This window comes from Dipodomys spectabilis, unplaced genomic scaffold (assembly GCF_019054845.1).
Source record: "Dipodomys spectabilis isolate Male_0828 unplaced genomic scaffold, ASM1905484v1 ptg000115l, whole genome shotgun sequence".
Taxonomy (NCBI): Eukaryota; Metazoa; Chordata; class Mammalia; order Rodentia; family Heteromyidae; genus Dipodomys; species Dipodomys spectabilis.
The window spans coordinates 7,098,509-7,125,538 of NW_024870792.1; the positions used below are offsets into that span (position 1 = coordinate 7,098,509).

Genomic DNA, 27,030 nt, shown 5'->3' on the forward strand with positions numbered 1-27,030 from the left:
TAAGCAAAAAGAAAAAAAAAGCCGGAAGTGGCGCTGTGGCTCAAGTGGTAGAGCGCTAGCCTTGAGCTGAAGAGCTGAGGGACAGCGCCCAGGCCCAGAGTTCAGGCCCCACAACTGGACCCCCCCCCCAAAAAAAAAAAACAGGTGATAGAACTACCTCTGAAAGTTCTTTCCTGAGGATCTTATTTGAGTAACGTTTGAGCAACTCTAGTACCAAGATTGAAGATGATTTCCACTAAGGGTATTGACAATTATTGAAGAATTGTTGAAAGCAGGGAGAATGAGACATCTAAAGGAATCATAAAGACATAGCAAGGAGTAGAATGTTACAAAATTAGGTCTAAGAAGTAGGTAGAGAGGCCTGATAATTTATTCTATGTATGACAGAACCATTGTTGAATTATAGGAAAAATTAAAGGGTTCTAATTTTTTTCATCAACACCACTAACATTGAGAATCACGGGAATGGAAAACAAAGAATAAATTGAGACGCTCTTGTAAGAAATAGCTTATAACTGAGGAAGTTACAGATGAAGTAAGACAGTTTGGAAATGTACTTTGTATCTCCAAGCAGCTCACAAGACATTGATGAATTTGGGATGGCAAGAGGGAATTTAAGTGACTCCTAAGTCTTGGCCTTAACAGGTAGATGAATGGTTGTACTCAATTTGAAAACTTCTAATTTCACTATATACTATTTTTTTAGAGCTGAAATTTACTGGTGATAAGATATACAGTAACACTTCTTTTATGGGTGATTTTTTTTTCCTTAATACACTCTACTAGCATTTTAACTTTTTAGTATAATTTATTTTTTTACTATTTTAAGGTCATTGTACAAAAGGATTTCAAATTAACAATTTCAATTTATGAGTACATGCACTTTAGCTCTTTTGATAGCCATATGTCACTGAATTACTTGTGGTGACTAAAATCTGACATCTTCAACATGCAATGCTGTAAAACAGAAGGAATTATCAGACCTAATCAAACAGGATGACTAGGCTTTCATAATCTTTAGCTCTTGAGTTTTCTTTTCCTTTTATTCTGGCAGTCAACAATTGGCCACCAGAAAAGTGAGTTATTCTGTCTCCTGGAAGTTATACCAAAAAGATTTCAGAGCCAGGTGGCCAGTCTGAACCATTTTAGGAGATGTGTGACTTGTAAATCACCCAACCCCTGTGGCCCCGTTAGTTGTGAAATGAGGACAGAAACCAACCACTCATTATGGGGATTTCATTTAATATTCTACCAGTGTTTGGCAGATAAATGCCACTTCATTGATATTGTTACATACAAATGAAAAACTTTGAAAAGCAATCATTCCAACTGAGGTAATTGTGCATCTAGTTGTTTTTATCTGTCTTGGGTTCTATTTTTAAGTTACATACCCTGAGCTTCATACTCTGCCAGGCACAGATGAGCTAGTCCTATCCAACCTTGCTTGTGGAGTCTTTGCTTACTAAAACCCTAAAGTTTAGCAAGGGAGAAGACTGAGGAGAAATCCATTCAGAGAAATGGTAAGAAGCTCATAATCCAAGCCAGAAAAGACTGAAAAAGGTGCAAGAAAGTGAGTCCATAACTACATGTGGTTGCATGCATATGTAGTAAGCGGGAGCTATATATAATCCAATACAAAAATATACCCTGTTAAAAATTACCACTCCCACTTGCTTGCCTATTTTTAGATTAAAAAATTAAGTCAGCCGCAGACGTTTCACTCAACATGAATTGGGAGAACAGTAATGATTTTCCACTGTTGGCCTAGAAGTACCAACATCCTACTCTCCACGTCCAGCTGAAAGTACTGCATTAGGTATGTCCGCCCCACCATCTCTATTGAGCGTTAGTTCCCCCAAAACGAAATGACTGTACCTCACCCTCTTCTCAGAGTGAAGAATCCAGACAAAGGCAGAAAAACAGAATGCGGCAGAGCCCGGAAAATGGTCTTAGTGAGACCGAGTGACATCGGAGCCTGGCTTCCTGCGGGTCCGGGAGTAGTGAGAGCACACGCACAAAGTGCGAGACGAAAGTTAGCTCTGTCTACAGAGCGCCGCCTAGCGGAGCAGGAGCGGCCAGCGCGACGACGGCAGGCACGCTGGCCGGGGCTGTGGCGTCACTTCCGGGCGCCGTCCCGGCTCGCGCGGTGTGGGGGCCCCTATGGCTGGTGCAGAGAGAGGGCACGGGGGGCACTTGGTTCTCCAGGACGGTGGGTGAGGTTGTTCATCGCTGACTCCACGAATGCTTACCCACATCTGGGGATACGGGTCCAGCCCGAGTCCCTCCCCTCGGGTCAGACAGAAACTCCTGCTCTGGTCACCCGGTTCTCTTGGAAGCAGCGTTCACGGCCGCAGAGGCCTGGACTTGCTTGTCTCAGCCTTGCCCTTGCCAGGTCTAATTCCCGAAAGCCTCAGCTTCTCCAGACGGCCCTCTGCGTTATAGGTCGTGCTTCTCATCTCTGCATGGCTTCTCTCCCATTACAATAGTCTTCGCTGCCTAGCTTCATTTTTCCGATGCTGGGAATCGAATCCCAGGCTTTTCACTTCCTAAGCAAGCGTTCTAACGCGGAGCCACATCTTCCGTCCTTATTTTGACCTGAACCCCCGATTTTCCTTTGGTAAGGAAAGGACTTGCTTTGCATTGTAAAAATACTAGAGTGTTTTAGCGGTAGGCTAAAGAGGATTGGGGACGGAAATTATGGTTACCTGGCAAAAGTGTAAATTTAACTCAGAATAAAATGTGTTAGCCCTCCCTAGGAAGTTCCTCTGAGACCTGAGGATTTCAGAACACATTTCATTAATGAGGTTGAAAGGCAAATTAAAGACTGAGAGCGAGAGAGAGAACTAATTCCTGCGTATGTAGCAGGTTTGTGTTCTTTCGATTTTAAATAAAAGTGACTTTTTCCAGGCAGAAACTTAAAAATGTCATTCTGTAGTGAAAAAAAAAAAGTGTTAGTCATTTTAGTCAAGATGTGTTCCTTTAGGTTAATTTTATGTGATGATTATTTCTAAACTAAAAAACCATATACTGACTTGTGTGCATGTATGTTCTAAATAATTGTTATTTAAAGGATGATAACATTTTATTAGGAATTGCCTTTATAAAAAAAATACCACAGTTTGTCTTCATTTTGGTTTCCAAATATTTTTTTTTTTAAAGCATTGGCATAGGGCTGGGAAGGTGGCGCAGTGGTAGAGCGCTTGCCTTGCATGCCTGAGGCCCTGGGTTCGATTCCTCAGCACCACATAAGCAAAAAGAAAAAAGCCGGAAATGGTGCTGTGGCTCAAGTGGTAGAGCGATAGCCTTGAGCTGAAGAGTTGAGGGACAGCGCCTATGCCCACAGTTCAGGCCCCCCGACCAGACCCAAAAAAAAAAAAGCATTGGCATATGTGAAATAGCTTTGGGATGGGATCCACATCTAAACATGAAACTCATATATGTTTCATACACTCCTTAACATATAGCCAGGAAGTAATTTTATATTTTTATAAAATTATATTTTTATAAAATTATATATTTTATATTTGCTTAAGTTAACACAGACATAGTTGTTCAGGTGTGGAGTTTTACTGTGCCAGTGTCAATTCTCAAAAAGATTTTTTGAAATTGGGAATCAGTAGCTCATACCTCTCAGGAAGCTGAGATCTGAGGATCAAGGTTGAAAGCCAGCCTGATCAGGAAAATCCCTGAGATTCTCATTTCCAAACAACTACGGAAAAGCAAGAAGTAGATAAAGTGGCTCAAGTGGTAGAGCACTAGCTTTGAAAAAAAAGCCAAGCAAGAATGCAATTCCTGAGTTCAAGCTGTGTACTGGAACAAAATTGGAGTGGTTTAGAGTTTTGGTTTGGGGTTACTTAAAAATACAAACAAAAAACCTTGGAAGTGATGCTGTGGCACCCAGGCCCTGGGATCAGGTCCCACAACTGACTAAATAAATAAACAAATACCCATACATAGTGGAATATACCTGTAATCCTATTTACTCTGGAGACAGAGAATGAGAGGAGTGCTATTCTAATCTTGCCAGGGCAGGGCAAAATGTTTCAAGACACCATTCAACCAATAAAAGTTCCAGTGGTGGTACATATATGTCATCCAACTAACTAAGATAAACAGGAGACATTATTTGAAAAACAAAGGAAAAAAGATTGGGGGCCTGGCTTAAAGTTGTAGATTACCTTTCTAGCAATCATAGGCCCTGAGTTTAAACACCAGAACTGCCATTTTTTTTTGTATCACACTTCTTTTTTCTATCTTTAAAAGCCTTACATTCGTTAATACTTCTATTATATACAGATTAATACTCATATACACAGACTGCTAGGGCATTATGAACTTTATCATCATCCTTACAAACTTTACTAAATTCTATAGGACAATATAGTAAAAAAAAAAAAAAAAGCATTATTTTGCTTAATAGGTTAATTGCTAATATCAGTTCCAAATAATAAGCTTTTCTCTCTGTCACTATTTTCTAGAAATTATCTATACAGTAGGAAGCATGCTCATACTGAATAAGACAGCTGGAGTTTTTTCCAAACTATCAAAAAGGAAAGTTTATGGATTTTTAAGAACATTTAATTTTCATCCTGGACCACAATTTCTTCATAAACTGGTACTGGGAATTGAAACTAGCTGTGATGATACAGCAGCTGCTGTGGTGGATGAAACTGGAAAAGTCTTAGGAGAAGCAATACATTCCCAGACTGAAGTTCATTTAAAGTAAGTAGACATTGAAGTTCATTTAAAGTAAGTAGACATTATTTTATAATTCCTACCTTATTTTGAAAGAGTTAGATGAAACCATTCCTTCTGAAATCATTTGTCACATATACAAGTTAAATTTTAGGAACTTTATTATCTGTGTAAAAGCAGCTAGCAACTGATATAGAAAGCCACAACACTTCATCCTGGATTTTAAGGCTTCTCATTGTATGATACTAGCCTTTGCTGATGTCTTTACCAAAACTGAACATAAGCTCACTCCAATTGTAATTCAGTGATTTTTGTTTGCTTATCATGCTGCCTTAGATTGTAAATCAGTCAGATATTTTTTTTGCTAACAAATTTCCCTCCGAACTTTTTACTTTTTGTTATTGGGAATAACTCTTTTGTTTTACATGGACCAAAACTATCATCCCAACACTGAATATTCAAACTTTATTTTAGGATTGTGACCTATCCATTATCCTGGTATTCTTAAGTGCAATGTGTTTAAAAATCAATTCTTCAGAAACTTTTTTTCATGTTTCTGTTTCTATTTCTTATCTGTTCCATCTTATCTGAGTATCTAAATCATCTTTGATGCATTGGTCCCTCATGATTCTGTGTCCAATTAACTTACTACTATTTTCAAAGCTTTGTCCTCTTTCCATTTCATATCACACAGTTTGAGTCAGTTTGCACAAATAATTTTGAAATATTTTAAATTTCTCAGTGTGTAAAGCACTTAATTTTCCTAAAATATTTTATCCTGTCCTTCCCATGCAGACTTCTTTATTGTGTTTAATATGATTGTGTTTAACTTCTTCAGTATGTTTAAACATAATTTTGTCCTGTCTTTCCTTTCCTCATGATTTCTTTAGAATGGTTAAAAGGTTGGTTTAGTGACAAGTCTGGGAATTTTGTTGAAAAGTTGAGTCAGAAACATTTTTCTCTAATCACTATGTAGTAAATTCTTACTATAGTGTGTTGCTTTATAAAGCACATGAATTGAACATGCGTGTTACTAATATTTTCTGCTATATGATGATTGATGTAGAACCATATCAGCTATAACTGCATCATTTTTCTTTCTTTTCCAACATTATTATGAAAGCTGTCTTTTTGTTCCTTTCAGAACAGGTGGGATTATTCCTCCAGTAGCTCAACAGCTTCACAGAGAAAATATTGAACGGATAGTACAAGAAGCTCTTTCTACCAGCAGAATCTCTCCAAGGGAACTCTCAGCGATTGCAACAACCATAAAACCAGGACTTGCTTTAAGCTTAGGAGTAGGCTTATCATTTAGTGTACAGCTGGTAAAACAGTTCAAAAAACCATTCATTCCCATTCATCATATGGAGGCTCATGCACTTACAATTAGATTGACTAACAAAGTAGAGTTTCCTTTTCTAGTTCTTTTGATTTCTGGAGGTCATTGTCTGTTGGCATTAGTCCGTGGAGTTTCAGATTTTCTGCTTCTTGGAAAGTCTCTGGACATAGCACCTGGTGACATGCTTGACAAGGTAATTAATTTCATTCTTTTCTATTATAATGCATCAATTAAATAATAGATGTGTTCATCAAAGTATTTTAGTGATATTATATACTGAAAAACACAAAAAGGGTATGGTGATGCCTGTCTATAGTCCAAGCATTCTGGAGGCTGAGGTAGGAAGATCTATTTTTAAGGTCTCCCCATACTATATAGGAAGACCTTGTCCTAAAAATAGTAATAATAAAATATTTTAAAGCTAGTACATAATTTTTTAACTCTTAGCCATACTAATAGCAAATTTTATATCTACATGTAAAGGCAAAAAGAGCTTGCAGCTGCAGTCATTATTGTAGTTAAATGTTTGTGAAAAATGCTTTGTAAGCTATAGCATACTGAAAAAATTAAAATGAAAGGATATGTAAAAATTAACATACCAATTCTGTGATTAAGTTGTACCATACACATTGGGGTTTTTTTTGGGTTAGAGTGCTACTGACAACCCACAGTGCTTGTTATCTCTGCCTCTTAAGTAACTGAGATTACAGGTATGTATTACCATGTCCAGTCCTAGTATATTTTACTCATTCAGTATTTTTAGAATATTTTTTCTTTTGTCTTTTGCATATTATTATTTCAAAATGTGTAATTTTAACTAATTAAGTAATACATATGTTTTTGTTTTTGATAGGTAGCAAGGAGACTTTCTTTAATCAGACATCCAGAATGTTCCATCATGAGTGGTGGGAAGGCTATAGAACATTTGGCTAAACAAGGAAATAGATTTCATTTTGATATCAATCCACCTATGCAACATGCTAAAAACTGTGATTTTTCTTTCTCGGGGCTTCAACATATTATTGATAAAATAATAATGCAAAAGGAAAAAGAAGAAGGTACATACATAAATATACATTTTTTTAACATTAATATACTGGGATGTTTTCCTTTAAGAAGAAGGTATATATCTAATTGGTAAAGTTGGGCAGATAATCATGGATTTTGCCTAAAAATACCTAATCATTTCTGTAGGTATTGAGAAGGGACAAATCCTGTCTTCGGCTGCAGACATTGCTGCTGCAGTCCAGCACACAACAGCATGCCACGTTGCAAAAAGAACACATCGTGCTATTCTCTTTTGCAAGCAAAGAGACTTGTTACCTCACAGTAATGCAGTAGTAGTAAGTTTTGTCATCTAATCTACTGATAGTACACTTTGCAGTTCCTTACTTTTTCTCAAGAATTTTATCCTGTGTTTAAGTAAATATAGCTCTAATGGTCTGAAACTATTCAGAGTAGAAAAGACAACCATTTGTAGTATAGCCTGGGTAACAAAACCACCACGGTCACTCCTCTTTCAACTGAAAATATTTATATAAGTAATCAAGTACAGTAATTCCATTCTATATTTCTAGAAAACTGGTATCTTTGAACCTTTATTAAAATCCCTTTAAATATTCTTAAAATTCTTGATATAATCATTTTATTTAATATAACCTAGCTTTATTATTTTGATGAAGTAAAAAATGTTTAAATGGCTGGGCACTGATGGCTCATACCTCTAATCCTAGCTACTCAGCTACTGAGATGTAAGGATCATGGTTCAAAGCTAGCCCAGGCAGAAAAATCCATAGGACTCTTATCTCCAGTTAACCACCAGAAAATGGAAGTGGAGCTTGGCTCAAAGTGGTAGAGCACTAGTCTTAAGTACAAAAGCTCAGGGACAGCGCCTTGGCCCTGAGTTCAAGCCCCATGACCAACCAAAAGAAAAGTTTAAATGATTATTTGTGAAAGAAAATAATGAATTTTAACTTTTTGAAGAATCTAGTAGAATGAAAAAAAGTGGTCAGGGTCTAAAATATCAGTAACATACTTGCAATTATGTAAATATTCTAATAAAAATTGTTTATATGTTGATATCAAAATTGCTAGTGGTAGCTGGGTGCTGGTGGCTCATGCCTGTAATCCTAGCTACTCAGGAGGCTGAGATCTGAGGATCGCGGTTCAAAGCCAGCCCGGGCAGGAGAGACCGTGAGACTCCTATCTCCAATAAACCACCAGAAAACCGGAAGTGGCGCTGTAGCTCAAGTGGTAGAGCGCGCACCTTGAGCTGAAGAGCTGAGGGACAGCGCCCAGGCCCAGAGTTCAAGCCCCACGACCGACAAAAAAAAAAAAATTGCTAGTGGGTTTTGTTTTTTTTTTGTCAATCTCCACATTTTTATTACGTAGACATATCACTTTACATTCCCAAACCCAAAGTGTGATAGTTTATTGTTTAAAGCTGACATTTTCTCCAGTCATAGTTAATAGCTTGGGTTTATGTATACATATATATATAATAAATTACACTATATATTATATATAATATATATTACATATCTATATATATGTAATAGTTGTGAATTTTGGTCTTCTTGATTGCTTCAGGTTGTATCTGGAGGTGTTGCAAGTAACTTGTATATCCGAAGAGCTTTGGAAATTGTAGCAAATGCAACACAATGTACATTGTTGTGCCCTCCTCCCAGACTGTGCACTGATAATGGAATTATGATTGCATGGTAAGCCACAAGACATATGTATTCTTCACTCTAATGATGTAAATAGTACTTACATTTCACCATACTAAGTCATTTTCCTAGCAATCTTTAGGATATTGATTTCAACAATTTTTGTTTAGGAATGGTATTGAAAGATTACGTGTTGGCTTGGGCATTTTACATGACACAGATGGCATCCGCTATGAACCAAAGTAAGTGCTACTATTTCTAATTTCTATACAAGTTACATTACAGAAGCAAAGCCTGGATTTTGCTTTCACATGAGGATTTCTTTGATATTCTGATGGTAGTTGAAGGAGAGTTACATTTTTTTCATGAAGCCAGTTAAATATTTTTGAGAAAAAGTTAAGAATTAAGAAATGACTTGATGTAATTTTGACATAATCACCATGGCCTGAACTTTTGCAGTATCAAATAGGTTTCAAAACCAGCTGAAAACTCACAGAAAGCATTCAGATGTAATATTGGCCTGTGATTATGCTCTTACAAGAGTAGCTGAGCACTGGCCAGAAGATAGCTGTTTACTACAAGCCTTATTTCCTCTCTCAAATCAAAGTTTCAATAGTATCATTTTAAAATTTGCTATTAAGTTCTGCTCTCAGTTAATTCTGTAATAGTAAAGGGCTTACCTTTTATAATCTGACATAATTCTATTTAAACATTGTTTTATCTGATATTGATATATTTTAGTCCATAATGAGGCAGTTGTGCTATGTTAATCACAAACTTTAATATGATTGTGAAGGAACAGAGTTAAGTTAGTAGTGTTTGAAAGAATCTCCTGTGTGTTGAAGAAGATCATAAAAAGGAGGGTAGGAGCTAGACCATTCCAGAACGATAATACACAAAGGAAAGTTGGAAAGGAAAGAAGAATTCACAGAAACCTGGAGAATTTCTAAAATGTAAATGGATGAAAGTTTGACCTAAACTGTGTGACAAAATGTTTTTTCCCCTTTAGTTTTATTTAAAAAAAAAAAGACACCCTTCATCATTTTTGTTTCACTTATGGACTTGTGTGTGTGTGTGTGTGTGTGTGTGTGTTTCACGAGAGACTGAATACGTGGTTCAGTGCTTAGGCAAGTGCTCTACCACTGACTGAACTACATTACCAGCTCTCAAGTTTTTAATTTACTAATTTACAGACTTGAGAATAGAATTCTTTCAAAAAATCTCAAAATTTAGATTTCTTATTAATAAGATGATCTTTATTATCTTAATTTGAAAATCAATATAACTGTATCTATGTAGGAACTAATAGGAACTATTAACACAGGATGAATTATATATTAGATTCATACATTATCAAAACTAAGCAAATAGTGTACAGAACATGTGGTAGATGGATATGAAGCAAGTATTGAAATAATGTCACTTTTTAAATTTATGATACAGATGTCCTCTTGGAGTAGATATATCAAAAGAAGTTGAAGAAGCTGCTATAAAAGTACCATCATTAAAAATGAAGATTTGATTTTTACTTTCTGAAATTTTTCTACAGGTAGTATTTCAACATTAAAGTTATTTTAATATTTTATGTATCAGATTGTAGTTATATATTAATTAGCCATCTAGACTTTATTTTATGGGGAATACTGAAGGAAGTTGGTGGAAAGGGGAAAAGGAGCAGTAGAAGAGAATATGATGGCAGTATATTGTATGTTCATGTTGTTATCTCAAATAAAATAACTAGACTGCCAGAGAACCATGCAGATATCCTGATACAGAGAACAAAGAAAGGTTTATTGCTGGGAAAGGGGACCAGCAAGACTACTTCTCACAAAGGAGAAATGAGAAGCATCATCAGCTATTGTCCAGGGTGACCTTATATAACTTAGGTGGTTTTAAGAGGGGCTAGAAGAAGGGAGGCAGAGACCCTGGTGTGGACGTGTGGGCCAGGGGCTTCATCATGTCAGACTAGGATTTATGGCTGTTATCCAAATGGTAGATAAGGGTCCTGCCATTTGTTCAGACAAAAGGTCACTCTAAGCAGCTCTTGTAGCCTCTTGTTGTAGCTGCCCCAGAAGTGCCATCCCAAGGTAAATGGGATTGGAAGTTGATTATTTACTGCCTTTACTACATAGGCTGGTGTCACCTACGAAGGGAGCATGCTAAGCTGTAGAGAAGGGAAGGAGTGGACTAAGCTATGGGAAGGGACTCATTTCAGTAACACATGTAAAAACAATGAATCCTATTTTTAAAAACTGCAAGAAAAATTTTAAAGGAAGACCTGGAGAGATGAATGATAAAAAAAGACAGAGGAAGTGAATATGATCAAAGCACATTATATGCATTAATATATACTAATAAAAATAACTTTTTAAGACTCTTGCTATTCCTTATCTTATGGCTGCTCTTCTGAGAGGCTAGTATGATAGTCTTAGCTGGAAGCTAGACTAGACAGAAAAATTCAAGACACTATCTTCAATTAACAAAAGTCAGAATAGAGGCATAGCTTAAATAATAAAGTGCCATCCATGAATGGAAAAAAGAAGAGAAGCCCTGAGTTTAAGTCCTGATACTGGCATAAAATAAAATACATAGAAGAAACTTTTTCAATCACATTTTACATTTGGATTTGTGTTCTATATCTGAATTCATTGCTAGAATAATACAAATTATGAAGTGAAGTTCGCCAAAATTTTTCTGTCACGTAAACTATAAGAATAACTATAATCTGAAATTTTCAGAGTCTAAAAATTGTTCCAGGTGCTCTCCCAAGAGGGATAAAAGGAAGTAACAGAGAAAAAAGGAAAAGGGAGAATTATCAAGCTTATATTGGCAAACACATGTGCCAAAATTATAGTACAGCTAAAAGGTAGGCAACTGGTTGAAACCTTGCATGTCTTGAGTCTTCTCTCAGCCATTATTTTTGTTTTATGAAAAAGAAAACATGGTATAATAAAAATAATCCTGAGGATGTCATATATTGTAGGAATGGTAGGATGGTCTGATTTAGTCAAAACACAGGAAATACCTGTGACTAAACACAAAGATTCCCCTTATTCTCAACCTAATAATCATCTTCAAATAGTCTAGAGCCAGGTCATATGCCAATGGCTCATGCCTGTAAGCCTAGCAGCACAGAAGGCTGAGATCTGAGGTTCAAAGCAGCCAGGGCAGAAAAGTCCAAGAGACTCTTATCTCCAGTAAACCACCAGAAAACTGGAAGTGGCACTGTGGCTCAAGTGGTAGAGCACTTGCTTTGAGCTGAAGAGCTGAAGGACAGCATCCAGGCCCGTTGTTCAAGCCCCATGACCAACAACAACAAGAAAAAAAAACAGTAACAAAAAAACAGAGCCTGTGTGAAGCCAGTTTCAAAGTACAAAAAGGTTTTTTTAAAAAAAATATATTTAGAGGCTTACAATATCCATTGATATGAATTCTTTTGGTACTAAATAAAAGGCACAGTTCCTTATCATTTGATTTAATTATCCTTTAGTGTAAAACATTCTATTCTCCCCTCCATCCCCGTGTTTTCTATATTTTAGTCCATTAATCAGAAAGTTGTAACGCAGACATAGAAGACAAAGGAAAAAAGAGGCAGTTTGACTAGAGGTGTGATTGGAGTGAGGTGGAATAAGCCAAAGAACATCTTGATCCACCAGAAGCTGGAAAAGACAAGAAACAGATTCCCTTCTAGAGTCTTCTGAGGAAATTATGCCCAGCTTATAACCTGATTTTAAACTTCTATTCTCCAGAATCATAAAAGGATAAATGTTGTTTAGAGCCACCAAATTATAAATAAATAAATAAACAAATAAATAGTTGTGACTTAAAACACTTAATATAATTTGACTTGAATTAGAAGATTTAAGAGGTCTTTTAAGTTGAAGTCTTGCTGTGGTTAAGAACACAGGCTTTGGGCTGGGAAGGTGGCTCAGTGGTTAAAGCGCTTGTCTTGCATGCCTGAGGCCCTGGGTTCGATTCCTCAGCACCACATAAGCAAGAAGAAAAAAGCTGAAGTGGTGCTGTGGCTCAAGAGCTGAGGGACAGTGCCCAGGCCCAGAGCTCAGGCCCCATGACCGGACCCAAAAAAAAAAAAAAAAAAAGAACATTGGACTCTAAGAAAGACCTAAATACATTTAGCTACTATCATTCCCACCATTATTGTAGCATTAAAGCATGTGAATACTAGTTACTGTATGTATTTAATGCTTACTGGAGCCCAAGTAAGAAATGGATATAACAAAACCCTCTGGCAATTGAGCAAAGCAGATAGAGAAAAGGGATGGGGGGGAGGGGCTTAAGAACCCACTGAAGTTCAGTTGTACTTGTATCACATTTGTGTGATGTTGTAAAAGTAGAAGCAGAAATACACCAAACCATGTACCCATTTAAAATGTCTTTCAAACAAAGACATTACATGGTTTTAAGCCACAAAGAATATTGTCCTTTCTAGCTACAAACTAAACACACTTTGTTTAAATCATGGAGGATGTTTAACACTGGCAGCTAAGTTTTTTGGCTTTTGGATTTTTTTTTTTTTGCCGTCCTGGGGCTTGAACTCAGGGCCTGGGCACTGCCCTGAGCCTCTTTGTGTTCAAGGCTAATGCTCTACCATTTGAGCCACAGTACCCCTTCCAGCTTTTTTCTGAGTAGTTTATTAGATAAGAGTCATACAGACTTTCCTGCCTGGGCTGGCTTCAAACTGGGATCTTCAGATCTCAGCCTCCTGAATAACTAAAGATTACAGGTATGAACCACCAGTGCCTGGCTACATTTTCCCCCCATATTGTGTGTCAGATAGGCAATGATTTCAAATTTTATTTTAAATAAATATTTCAGGCACACATTTCAGTTTTAGAAGCCTCACACATTTGTAATATTTATCATTAAATAGCACTAATGTATACTTCTTTAAATCCTCTTTAATCATACCAATTTTAAAAAATGTTTCTAACTCTCATTGTTTATTAGTTATACTACTCATGTCAGTTTGTTTTGTTTTGTATTTTGGCCATACTATATTTGAACTCCAGATTTTACCCTTGCTAAACAGATCCTCTCCTGCTTGAGCCACACCTCCAGCCTTTTTTTGTTCTGGTTATATTTTATATTTTTATATTTTAGTTTCCCTCTTTCCTCAGTCTGGTGTGTACCACTATTCATCTGTTTATGCATTCCAATGATAGCTGAGTATGCACCACCACACTTACCTTTCTCTGTTAAGATGGAACAGTTTTGTGAGTTTTTCTCCCCTGATGGCTCAAAACATAATCCTACTTCTAAGTAGCTAGAATTATAGGTGTGAGCCACTGGTATTGGTCTTCAGTTGATAAATCTTAATGAAATCAAGTACAGGCATTCTACTACAAAAATTCTACTTATTTTTTGAAACAATAGCTGACTTGCTATTAATTCCAGAAAATGTGCCAAGGAAAATCTATTTAGCATCAATATCAAGAACTTCCATTTGGGACTGGGGAGGTGGCTCAGTGGTAGAGCGCTTGCCTTGCATGCATGAGGCCTTGAGTTTGATTCCTCAGCACCACATAAGCAAAAAGAAAAAAAGCCGGAAGTGGCATTGTGGCTCAAGTGGTAGAGCGCTAGCCTTGAGCTGAAGAGTTGAGGGACAGCACCCAGACCCAGAGTTCAGGCCCCACGACCAGACCCAAAAAAAGCAAAAAAAACAACAAAAAACAGAACTTCCATTCAAAAAACTTTATCCCATTATGTTATTAAAGATTAAAATAAAAAGATATAAAAATATTGCTCCGATATCCTTTCATACTGAAATGCTTTTTTATTGGCCTTCGGTAGGCTCTGGGTAAGATCCATGTTCATGTTGCCCAAGTCTACTTAAAACTACTATTCTTGGCCTTGATACATTTATAATATCTGATGACATCCCAGATGAAAAAGAGAAAACGTTATGGGAGACAATGGTCTTTTTTGTTTTTCTGAAGAGTCCCATGAAGTTAGTCACAGGCGGTATTAAAGTCAAAGAGTCTTTTGGTTGAATTTTAGGTTTTGCTTTCCTTCGATGTTCTTTTCCTAAAAATTAGAAGGCCACAGTTAAATGTCTCTTAGGTATTAAGATTATAGGTATAGTCTTATTACTCCCTATTTTGTTTATATAACTAAAATATACTTTAAAAATCAGATTCATAACTTACAGGTGTTAAATGCCAAAAAATTGTGAGGCCCAGGATATGGTTTTCCAATTCTTTATACGTGATTTTGTAAATATAAATAAATAAATGGTATTTTAACACCAAAGAGAAGTTTTAACGCATTTTTATGCTTTTTTCCAGCCAAGTATAGCAGTAAGTTGTTAAACAACATGAGAGTATGGTTTAAACGTGACTCGCTCTTGTTTCACCAAGGATGCCCATCCACAAATTCCTAAAACTAAGACCATATGCTTTCCATTGATGCATTATACAATTTTGTGTGATTATCATATTTTCCTGCTGTCAAATTTGAAATGGCATAACATTAATTTTATCATAAAAGTGCCTATATTGTCCTTATTTTTTCTTATACTATCACAAGCCTATAAAAGCTCCATCAATATCTTAAAATTTTGGGCCTGATAAAATATAAACCACTCAATCTATGTCAGTAATGATATAGATTATTGTTCTATGCTGTTTAGAATACTGTACCAACACTGTTTAGAAATCAGTATTAAGTGAAAAAAGGACAGATGTATGTGTGTGTGTGTGTGTGTGTGTAACTCATACTAAAGAGCTAAAGATAAATGCAGTCTTCTACTCATATTCAGAAATATACCCTATATACCCATTCTTAACATCCTTTTTCTTATCTCTAAAATAATGTATTAAATAGGTTTAGAAAAGAGAGTAAATAAAGTTCCTTCTCTCATTTTACTGTCTCTATTCTCTCCCTTGCTGTTTCTGAGTCCAATACTCATCTTGACTTCAGTGAATGTTCTGAATAGTTCTGTGCTTGATTTCAACTGACAACATAGTCAAACTGGTTTTGTCCTACTTTAAGCTTAATAGATGAGCAAGCATATACATGAAGTTAATAAGTAAATTAAGTTCTTTATTCAATGTCTAGTAATAGGAATGAGTAACATAAGATCAAGATTTAAAAATTTCCTTATAAGATCAACTTTGCATCTACCAACTACATACAAAATTGTATAAATTATGAATGTGTTCTGTGCTCTAAAATGTATAGCTAAATAAGTCCTAGTTACATGTTTAACAACTTTCTTCATGCTCAGCTGCAGAAAAGCAAAAGACAGACATTTCTAACAAGAGATAATATTTTGGTATAATTTGTGGAGGGGAAGGGAATAAACAAATCGTTTAAATAGGAATACAGGTGGACCCATTGCAACAATGACATGTACAAGTCATTATGTGGAAAAACGAACTTCCCAGGAAGGAATAGGAAGGGGAGACAAAGAAGGAGACAACAATGCTTGATATGAAATGTACTCATTATCTCGCCCATGTAATTGTAACCCCTCTGTACGGTATTTTCACAATAAAAAAAAAAAGAGATTCATATTATGGTTAGTAAGAAATGAGGCTTGTAAATGGAGAAGTGTTTTAGGTACATTAAATATACAGAGAAACTGTTTTATAGTTGCCTCCACATTTCAGATTTTGAGATTGGAACACAGAATTATAAAATGTTAGTATTAGAAGATACCTCAAATTTAAAAAAAAAAGTTACCTTTTTTAAAGACAGGAATTATTGATGGTCCTCCATTCTTCTCCAGACTAAAAAAGGAAAAGATTTTAAATCAAATGATAAAATTATTGAAGACAAAGTGTACCCAGAAAAACATATGAAGACCTATTTATTTCAGGTACTTAATTAGGCATCCATCCAGGGCCTAATGGCCCTTTTCAGGCATATGTGAAACTACACATATTATAGGTATGCAAACTACAGGTATTTTATATTCAGTCACTTATTTACTCAATCCAAACAGGTGAAACATTAAATCTGCTCAAAGTGATTACAAGAAGAGACACAAGTTTTGTTTTGAAGAAAACAGATTTGAGAAATTAGCATGTTTTCCAATTCCCACAGTTTCTATTAGGGCTTCAAATGACTATGTAAAATACTACTTAACATCATAAATTAATTTTTGAGCCAATGAAAGTTATTTAACATCAATTATAGGAATTTAAATTTTAGATTCCATGGCTTATATAGGATTAGGCTGTTTCTGGGAATTAAAGTGACTTTAAAGATGTTTTCATCTTTATACTTAAATTTGATAAATGTTGTAAGAGAACTCAAGTCATGAGAAACAGAGAAGCCAGCACTTAAGAGGCTGAATTGGGAGTCTTTATTGGAGAGTTGTGGACTGCTGGTAGACGTCTCAAAGACCAGCAGCCAGGAATGCAGCTAGCACAAAGCTTCTAAGCTTCTATAAGCTAAACCCACATAAGGTGTGAGAAATTTATCCTAACACAAGTGTTGTAACATAAGCAAAGAAAACCAAATGAGGACACTTAAACCTAATAAAGGTGTTAAATATAAGCAAAGCAAACTTTCTATGGAAACAATCAGAGGAAATCAAGGGCCAATTATTTTAGGGAAGTTAAGACTTTCCAGGGGCTTAACAATATAGGATTGAAGGAAGCAAATAATCCACAGGTCACCATGACATTGCCCAATAACTTTGGTGTTAGAGTGGAGGCTGGTAGACAATCTATGGACTTTAGTATTTACCATCACTAAGAGAGTTCTGCCTTTTGGATCTGGAGAGACTCCATCCTTTTTGGAAGCTTGGGTTACCAGCCAGTTATCTTTCCACAAAGGATCTGTACTGTCATAGGGTGGTGGGACTCCTACCTGTCCCAGGGAAGCTTGCAATGGAGCTCACTGCACTGAGACTGATGAAAAACATGCTGCAAGTGGGTAAATGTCACCCTAAGTCTAGGTGAAGAGCAAACATGCCTAGTGCTCTAGGAAGAAGAGATGTTTCCACTGCTGGCCCATCATGTCATGGAGAAGATGGAGGAGTTTATGTGTAAGATTTAGGAAAGATGAGGAATGACATCCATATGATGTACTCCCTGACTGGCTGGAAGGTAGTTCACCCATGTCCTCCTTTTAGGCTTGCTTCAAGAACATTTTCCACATCCACCCAACACTAGCACCATCAGGACTCATGAAACTTGGTTTTACACTCTTCATTTCTTTGGGAATGTTGGCTTGTGCTTAAACCAAATATGTCTTTCATAGGTCCTCTCCAGAAGGTGGTTTGGAGAATGCTTTTGGGGAGTCTATGCTCAACCTTATTCTTTGATACCATCTAATTCATAAAGAATGTCTCTCAGACTTTTTCCAAAATGGACTCCAGGGATTGCTTTTCTGGTTATGGGGAGCTTTGTCTCTCGATTCTATTGTTCCTTCTACTGCTCCTTACAGGTTTGGCTAATCTACTTCATCTTCTCACCCCCAGTGAGGGCCACCCCAGTGGGCCAGTTGGGCTGGTTCTTCCTCACAGTTATCATGCACATGACCATAGCTGGCCTTGAAGCTCCTTGAATTCCTCAGTGTTTTCCCAGATAATTTGACATATGGTTCCAGTCTCATTAGATGTTCTATGTCCTGATGATAACAGTAGTTTTTGTCCACTCTTAAGGGTTTCCAAACTTCAGGGATTCTGTTATGGTCTCAGATGTGGCTGTACAGATGGCTTCCTTCTCTTGCCTTCTCAATCAGGAAGAGGAGGGCCTTTTAAAAAATTAACTACTGAAGTATGAGGAAGAGCCTGAGTTCTCTGTCTCCAGAAGAAACACCTTAGGGAATTCAGCTCACTGTCATTCCCACTGGCAATACACATTACATTTTGATTGTCCTGGTGAAGAGTGGGGCAGTGGGGCTAGGAAGGTGGCTCAGTGATAGAGCGCTTGCCTTGCATGCATGAGGCCCTGGGTTCGATTCCTCAGCACCACATAAACAGAAAAAGAAAAAAGCTGGAAGTGGCACTGTGGCTCAAGTGGTAGAGGGCTAGCCTTGAGCTGAAGAGCTGAGAGACAGCACCCAGGCCCAGAGTTCAGGCCCCACGACCAGACCCCAAAACAAAGAGTGGGGCAGTCATCCTTCTCAGTGTTTACTTCCTCCCCAGGAGGTCTTCTATCACAGAGATAGGACTTTATGTTGAGATTTTACTCCTCCAGTCAATTTGAGGGAGAAAAAAACATGAACTAGAACTCTAGAAATGGAAAGATTTTTCAGACAAAGTAGTCCTTCCTTAACCTTATCCTTACTTTTTAACCTGATTCATAATAAGCAGTCTGTGTGTGTGTAGTATAAAATAGTCCCTTTTACATCTGCTTTGTAGATGGTTTTATACAGCAGAAAGACTTAAACCCACAAACTTTTATAGCCTGACTAATTGTGGCTTCAGATAACTTGAGCTTTTTTCCTTATTAGAGAAATGTAAAATTAAAATGGGAAGAAACACTTAATAGTCAATATTAAGCTTTGAAATAAACCTGCTGTGTACATTGAAGCAAAGACTGTTGGTAATAAAAGGACAGTAGGTAGTTGGCATTAGAAAACAACTACATATGTACATACATACATACATAAATACATTCATGCATAAATAAGAATAAATAGACCATAATAATGGACATTTATAGTGAAGTTTACCCTTTTTTACACAGCAGGAATAGTCATATCAAGGATACTACTCCATGGTTGATCTTCCTTAAACTTACATAAAATCTTTAATAATAATTTCCTTACTGCAATTCCAATGAAGACATAATACCTTAAAGAAGGAAGTCCCACCATTTCTTGCATTTGAAATTCCTTTAAAAATGCTGGGTTAATCTTAGCATCTCTGCTGATATTATTTGTTAGACGAAGGAACTGATTAGGTTTATTCCTACATTCTTTTAACAGGATACGGAAAGCATTTGCATTGTAAGTTAAGTAGCCAAGTGCACAGGAACAAGCTGTACGAACCTAAATAAAGGACAAACAATTCTTAATGGGCTTTCTTAAATTTTCTAATTCTAGGCTTTAAATGGCTACTTCATGGGAGTCTCTGTAGATAGTATGTAAACAAATGGCAATCTTCAGATGAAAGCAATTTTTAAAGAGGACGGTCAACTGTCATTGATTTCTAGTAGTTTTCACAATCCTTATGTGTGTGTGTGTGTGTGTGTGTGTGTGTGTGTGTGCGCGCGCGCACGCGCCATACAAGTGAGGGACTTTCAGTCCCCCTATCTCAGCACCCCTAATGCTACTATTACAGTACTGAACTACTCTGCTTAGATGATTGCAAACTTGGCTGTACATTATTTGGAAAGCATTGACAATTATTATGATTGGTTTCTACCTCTAGAAAAACTCCCTTAGTTATTCTAGGGCATAATCTGGACTTGAGATTTTCTCAAAATTGCTCAGGTAATTGTCATAGGAAACCAGGAAGGAAACTGTAGGTGAAAAAGGAGGTCAACAATAGCTATAAATACAAAGTACTATGTTCCATTGATAAAGAACAAAGAATCACAAGGATGAGGCTACAGAGCTCTAGAAAAAATAGTTTTCTTTCTTTAGATGAAGTACACATTGCTTTGCTTATGACTCTACATACATTAGGTTGATAATATGTTTAAGGTATACTCTAGGAAGTTGGTAATTGGAAGATTAAAATTTTTCATAAAATGATCATGAATCAGGATTATCAGGATACCAAAGGGTTGATAATGGCATCCCAATGCTGTCTATGTCCCTAAGTCTTCTACACCTTAAACTTGTGATTCTTTTCAATGTGTAGCTTCTACATCCTTAGCTTCTGCTGCTAAGAACTTAGATACAGAGTTTGGGGCCCTCTTTGGATGTACTGAATGAAGAATTCTGGAAATGGGGCCCAACAATCTATGGACCTTCAGATGATTCCAATACACCCTACAGTTAAAAACATACTGCTTTAGACCTTAAGAGAATAAAGAAACACTTGCAAGCTAACCACTGCAGAGGTCAGCATGGCCTCTTTCATATATATCCTACATCCTCCAACTTTGCTTGGAAGATTAAAAAGAAAACAACAACAACAACAACTGCCCTTTGGTGTTCCTCTTTCATTCATTCATTTCAAATTATACAAATGTCTTAAGAGCACAAAGTAACCAGAATTATTTTGTTGTTATTGTTTGCTTTGTGGTACTGGAGAGCAAATTCAGTGACATGATGTTTAAAGAGAATGATGGCTTGGATGTTAATATCACATCCTTGCCTGCTGACACTTAATAAAAGGAGTCATGATGTAGAGCAAGATCTTGTTGATAGTCCCCAAAGCCTGTAGAAAAGGAAAATCCCAAGAAACTGGGTCCCTTTCTGATGTTCCAAGTCTAATAACATGGAGGGCTCATGTTATGTATATGCTCTATTACTGAACTGTATATCCTAGCCTTTAGTTATTTGTTTGATATATGATCTCACTAACTTGCCCAAGCTGCTGTCATGCTTTCAATCCTTCTACCTCGACTCCCAGAGTGACTGGAATTATAGATTGCCACTATACCCACCTCAATAATCAGTTTTATAAAATATTTTATACTTTAATTACAAATTTCTATATCACCAATGTATGTATTTGAATACTGACTTAGATCATGCATTAAGAAGACCATTAGTTCATAGTTTTTGGTTTTTTAATTCAATGACTAATTTGGACAAATATTTCTTTTAAAATCTTTAAATATAGTTGTTTTGTACTGCTTTTATAAATCAAATCCTAGAAAAATCTCAGAGTTAAGGCATATGTGTACTTTTTGTGGGAATCAATTGTGGGTGTCATATGGTTAATTAATACTAGAAACTTTATTGAGAAATAAATTTTAAAAATTGTCTAAGTTTTGAGTTAGCATCATGATCTGTGTTATGTAATAATCAACTGAAGGAGAAATTATTCCATACTACCAAAGGTAGCTACTGAATTTTATAATTAGTTTTGTGTTTACCTCTTCTCTTCCTGAGTACAAGTGGTAGCAGAGTCGTTGGACCGTTCCCATTGTGGTAAATGCTTCTGGAATACCAGCTCTAGAATGAGCCAGGCTAGCTATTAAGTTACCTATAAATTAAAAAATGAGGGAGAGTGGTCATATCAAATAAGAAACTGATACTTTGTGCTCTTGTTCACTTGTACGTAGCATTAAAAAGAGTTACAAGAAGACACAGTAAGAAAGAACATGTATATGGGGGCTGGGAAGGTGGCTCAGTGGTAGAGCACTTGCCTTGCATGCTCGAGGCCCTGGGTTTGATTCCTCAGCCCCACATAAGCAAAAAGCAAAAAGCCGGAAGTGGCGCTGTGGCTCAAGTGGTAGAGTGCTAGCCTTGAGCTAAAGAGCTGAGGGACAGCGCCCAGGCCCAGAGTTCAGGCCCCACGACCGGAAAAAAAAAAAAGAAAGAAAGAACATTCCCTAAAACTATGGTTTGCTTTTCCCTTTCATATAGTAAAGGTTAAGCAAGTTTATGTGACAGTTTCACTTTTTTTAAATCAGATAATGTACTTTTTCTTGTGGCTTCAAAATATATTTTGTTTTAAGGTTTTTAAGGGTTCTTAAAGTGAGAGTGAATGTAACTATTGAGTTATAATTAAGAAAATACAATATGTCCTTTCTGATGTTCTAATGACTTTATGAGATTAAAATCAATATATCGCTTATTGAAGTTTAAAAATCATTGAACTTTTTGTCATAGAGGGGAATGTTATGGGACTGTAATTAAAATAATTAATTTGCAGATACCAACTTAATTTGGTTTCATTTGTTTTTAAAATATTAATGTAGTTCTATGTTTGTGGATACTTTGTTCAGAGATTAAGTTTGTTCAGAGATTAACTAACTGAGAATAGAAAGCACTGTTCTAAAGGAAAAGTTGTCTAAAGGCAACCACTCAAAAAAGGTAAAAAAAAAAAAAAAAAGATTACTTTAAAAGATGGAAAGTAAGAAATGGGAAACTGAGGGGGTATAGAACCTAAAACTAAGAAGAACTTGGTTTATTATTCCAAAAGAATAGGAGTAAAAACTTTTAATAGAAAATAAATAAGCGTTACACATAGGAAAACAGACCACTTGGCAACAGGAACTCCAATCTCAGAGAAACGTGTGTTTCTGAACCTGTTTTAGGAGGCTCACTTCATGGTAACTTGGATCATTGAGGCCTGGCCTGAGAGCCCAAATGTGCATGTGCCTCTGGATTCATATGACTCTAAGTGCAGAGAAGGTCCAGTACTTTTTTAGATTGAATTCTCCTCTCCAGATTGAGAGAATTTGAAAGCAAGTATAACATGTTATTTCTTTTTAGTTGTTTTGTTTTTTGGTATGGCCTCGTGATATAGCTCAGGATGGCCTCACACTCTTATTTTCCTGCATTAACCACACGAGTGCTGGGATTATAGGTATGTCTCACATATCTGAACTTTTTTTTTTTTTTGGTTGTGGGGCTTGAACTCAGGGCCTAGGCACTTCCCTGAGCCTATTTGTGCCCAAGGCTACTACTCTACAACTTGCACCACAGCGCCACTTCCTGTTTTTAAGTGGTTAATTAGAGATAAGAGTCTGATGGGGACTTTTCTGCCTGGGTTGGCTTTGAGTCGTGATCCCTCAGATCTCAGCCTCTTGAGCAGCTAGGATTACAGTGTGAGCCACCAGCACCTGGCCTCACATGCCATATCATTTCTTAGACAAAAGAATTTGTGGAGCAAAATTTAGGTACACAACAATCATTTTATCAGAGTCACAGAATTACTGTGACTTTGAATCAATAATGTTATTCTTTTTAGGTCATGGGCAATAATGTTATTTTGATGAAAATGTTTAATAATTTCTTTTAAATATGTTTTTCTTAACTAGTTTGCTTCAGGAAAGTTTTTCTTTTGCTTGACTTTTCCTCTTTTCCATGCAAATTTACTCCATAAAAAATGTAATTTTATAGTGCAGTAAGTAGTTTCCTTTGCTGCCTGCAGTGATCCAATTCAGTTAAAATACAAATATTCTTTATTATAGTAATCAAAAACAAATATAAGCTGGGCACCATGGCTCACACCTGTAATTCTGGCTATTCAGGAGGCTGAGATCTGAGGATCATGGTTCAAAACTAGCCGGGCAGAAACATCCCTGAGATTCTTATCTCCAATTAACCACCAGAAAACCAGAAATGGTGCTGTGGCTCTCTCTCCTCTCTCTCTCTCTCTCTCTCATACACACACACACACACACACACACACACACACACACACACACACACACATATAATAGTGGCACTACTGACTGTCATTATTGTGTTGCTTTTAGTGATATATCAAATCAGTTAAATAATTTGTGTGAGCAGAAAAGTTAGGTGTAAAGTAAATGTAGTGACATATTAGCACTGTTGGACCATTTTTCTGCTGTGTGACATAGCAATATAAAGATTTTTTTTTCTGGAAGTACTGGATTGAACTCAGGACTTTGTGCTTGCCAGACAAACATTCTACTACTTGAGCCTTTAAATGGTAGCAAAATATACACCAAAAGGAAATCAGACCAGAGGTATGTCATTGTAATCTGTCACTATTATTTGTTCATGGTAGTATACAGTTTAATGCTCATTTTATATTCTAGAAAAACAAGTGATTGAAAGAGGAACTACGAAAACAAAAAGACTGTGTTCACAATTGCTGTGTTCTATTTCAGGATGCTGAGTGGAGGCCCAATATTCTCTGTAGACTTACTCTGAAGTTTAATGTAGATTAACTTGAATTCAAGATGTGTAACAAGGTACTAGCCTTATTGTTTCATTATTGCTCAGATTACAAACCAAAACCATTGAAAATAGTTTTATAAAAATAATTAGCTTCATAATTTCTTACCTGTCAATATAATAGTTGAAGTATTATGTGAGAACAGACTATTAACTAAAATAGTCACACCTCTTGCACACAAAGCAATGTGATCCACATCTATAATAACCTTAGCTAATACAACAATCTAAAAATAAAAACAAAACATACAATCATTGAACATTTTCTTTTCATCTTCTTATTTTTTATGATCAAGAGGGCACTTCTTAGGAAGATACAGGTATTGGGTAAAAAAAAGAGAGAAGTGAGTGGTAGCATTGAGTTAAGAGTACTTATTCCTAACTGCTCATAGCAGTGACCATAATAGACCATATTATTCTTTTCAAAATATTTGCACCTTTTGTAGTCTCGAAGTATAGGTTCCTGTAAAATACTTCCAAAGCTTTTAAGATTGACAAGTGAGAATAAGACAAAGAAGAACCACACACACACACACACACACACACACACACACACACACACACACACACACACACACACACACACACACACACTCTGAGTTACCCAGAATATTGTTTTAAAGCCAATTGAGACAGAAAAGTCTGTGAGAATCCATCTCCAAAATAATCAACAAAAAAGTGGAGCTGGAGATGTAGCTCAAGCTACATTAGGCATATGGCCTGGAGTTTAAACCTGACTACTGCCAGAGAAGGAAAGAAGGAAAGAAGGAAGGAAGGAAGGGAGGGAGGGAGGGAGGGAGGGAGGGAGGGAGGGAGGGAGGGAGGGAGGGAACCCTGGCTTAGACACTAATGTAGGTTATCTCTTTACCTAGACCCTTATAATATGGAGTGATGAAAAATAAAACTACCTGCCTATTAATCTCCCCAGTTAGTTATACATATCAGATGAATTGCAAAGGTAAACTGATGAAATTCCAGTAAATAAGAAATCCTCATGGATTTTTTTATGAGGTAAAGGGCTGATGTTCAAAGCACTAAATTTTGTAAATAAACACTTTTCTATACCTCTCAAATTAAACTTTCTCATTAGGAAGTGACACTCAAGTGGCTCAAGTGGTAAAGCACTAGCCTTGAGCTGAAGAGCTGAGGAACAGTGCCCAGGCCCAGAATTCAAGCCCCACGACCGACCAAAAAATTTTTTTTCACAAAAGAGACATTTATCAACTTGAAATGATAACCTTTAATATTATACCTGAAATGCTGCCATTGCCTTCTCAGTTTCAACTTTTGATTGAAGAAAAGGTTCAAAAATAGATATGGTCATCATTCCACTTTCCAAAATTAAGTATTGTTGGAAGCGATTATTGAAAGCAAAAAGGGTCAATGCATAGCCTGCTCTTAAGCAAATATCCTAAAATAGAAGAAATATTATCTTTAACTTAATTCATTTATCATGATACTGAACATGACACATTTTTGAATGTTTACCTATTTAAATATATTACATCCCTAACACCAGGAATAAGTATGACATTATTGGAGAAACAGTTATTTTGGCTACAAAGAGAAATGTTATTGAGCATGTGAAAATAGAGAACTGACTATGTGGTAGAAAGGAAAAAAGAGAACACTTTTTGAATTTTTCAAAGAAAATGTTAGATTACTTATAATTCAAATGAATACCTGAATAGTAGGAGGAAGCAATACTTTTATTTACCTTCAGTATTTTTTATTTCAACAAAGTTAGTTTCATTTCAAGATTGCAAAGTGCAATTGATGAATTAAAACTTCACTGGTAGCTGTGTGTGGTGGTACATGCTATAATCCCACCACTCAGGATGCTGGGCAGGAGACTCAAAAGTTTCAGGCCATCTTGGACTACATAGATAGAGACCCCATCTCACCAGGCATTGGTGGCTCACACTTGTAATCCTAGCTATGAGGAGGCTTAGATCTGAGGATGACGGTTCAAAGCCAGCCCAGGCAGGAAATTCCATGAGACTCTTATATCCAATAAACCACCAGAAAACTAGAAGTGGCACTGTGGCTCAAGCGGTAACCTTGAGCTGAAGAGCCCAGGGACAGCACCCAAGCCCAGAGTTCAAGCCCCACGACCGACCAAAAAAGAAAAGAAAAGAAAAAAAAAGGCAAAAAAAAAAAAAAGAGAGACCCCATCTCAAAACAAACTATAACAAAAAAACCTTATTTTATACTATACCATACATTGCATTTTATGCATTGTAGAATTATCTCCACTTTAATGTTTTTTAGACTTAGCAAACAGCAAAAGCCAACTAAGTTGTACAAGTATAATAGAACTTCTAGAAACGTAAAAATAAAATTTGAATACTAAATTGTATTCTTCATATTAAAACAAAAATAATTTTAATTTCAACACTGTAGCATATAACACAGATAACTCATTAATTAATCAACCCAATCAGTAAATTTTATTCTATTACTAAGCATACTAAAGTGCTGTTATGTATATACTGAAACATTTATAAATCAAATGGTATGATGCCTGGGGATTTTTTAAAATGTAATATAGGGAAAAAATGGGTCAATCATTGC

The 27,030-nt window shown here is 36.3% G+C and overlaps 2 protein-coding genes across 9 annotated transcripts in view; one reads left to right on the forward strand and one right to left on the reverse strand.

The window, feature by feature from the left end:
• The first annotated feature begins 1,233 nt into the window (after positions 1-1,233).
• Positions 1,234-24,408, forward strand: Osgepl1 (O-sialoglycoprotein endopeptidase like 1). 8 transcript variants are annotated; one of them, XM_042688246.1, is made up of 9 exons: positions 2,140-2,617; positions 4,479-4,722; positions 5,840-6,227; positions 6,888-7,092; positions 7,229-7,377; positions 8,624-8,754; positions 8,874-8,945; positions 10,147-10,252; positions 24,390-24,408. In XM_042688246.1, exons 2-8 carry the CDS (start codon positions 4,502-4,504, stop codon positions 10,223-10,225), a joined length of 1,245 nt encoding a protein of 414 aa, XP_042544180.1. In that variant the 5' UTR covers positions 2,140-2,617; positions 4,479-4,501; the 3' UTR covers positions 10,226-10,252; positions 24,390-24,408. The 8 variants fall into 8 exon arrangements, with proteins under 8 accessions (XP_042544178.1, XP_042544180.1, XP_042544182.1 ...); XM_042688248.1 differs by lacking the exon at positions 24,390-24,408 and adding an exon at positions 24,318-24,333; XM_042688242.1 differs by lacking the exon at positions 24,390-24,408 and adding an exon at positions 12,243-12,534.
• Ankar (ankyrin and armadillo repeat containing) overlaps positions 14,498-27,030 on the reverse strand; it is a 55,682-nt gene continuing 43,149 nt past the window's right edge. Inside the window, exons 19-24 of the mRNA XM_042688250.1 lie at positions 25,709-25,867; positions 24,566-24,683; positions 21,675-21,784; positions 19,475-19,671; positions 16,408-16,454; positions 14,498-14,748 (exon numbers count right to left, since the gene is read on the reverse strand). Coding sequence (XP_042544184.1) covers positions 14,498-14,748; positions 16,408-16,454; positions 19,475-19,671; positions 21,675-21,784; positions 24,566-24,683; positions 25,709-25,867 — 882 coding nt within the window. The remainder of the gene's footprint in view (positions 14,749-16,407; positions 16,455-19,474; positions 19,672-21,674; positions 21,785-24,565; positions 24,684-25,708; positions 25,868-27,030) is intronic.

Bases quoted from the DNA above. Each gene is read 5' to 3' on its own strand.
- Osgepl1 (XM_042688244.1), top strand. From the start codon at position 4,502: ATGCTCATACTGAATAAGACAGCTGGAGTTTTTTCCAAACTATCAAAA. The intron at 6,228-6,887 runs GTAATTAATTTC...TGTTTTTGATAG, and splicing joins CTGGTGACATGCTTGACAAG to GTAGCAAGGAGACTTTCTTT. The intron at 7,378-8,623 runs GTAAGTTTTGTC...TGATTGCTTCAG, and splicing joins CTCACAGTAATGCAGTAGTA to GTTGTATCTGGAGGTGTTGC.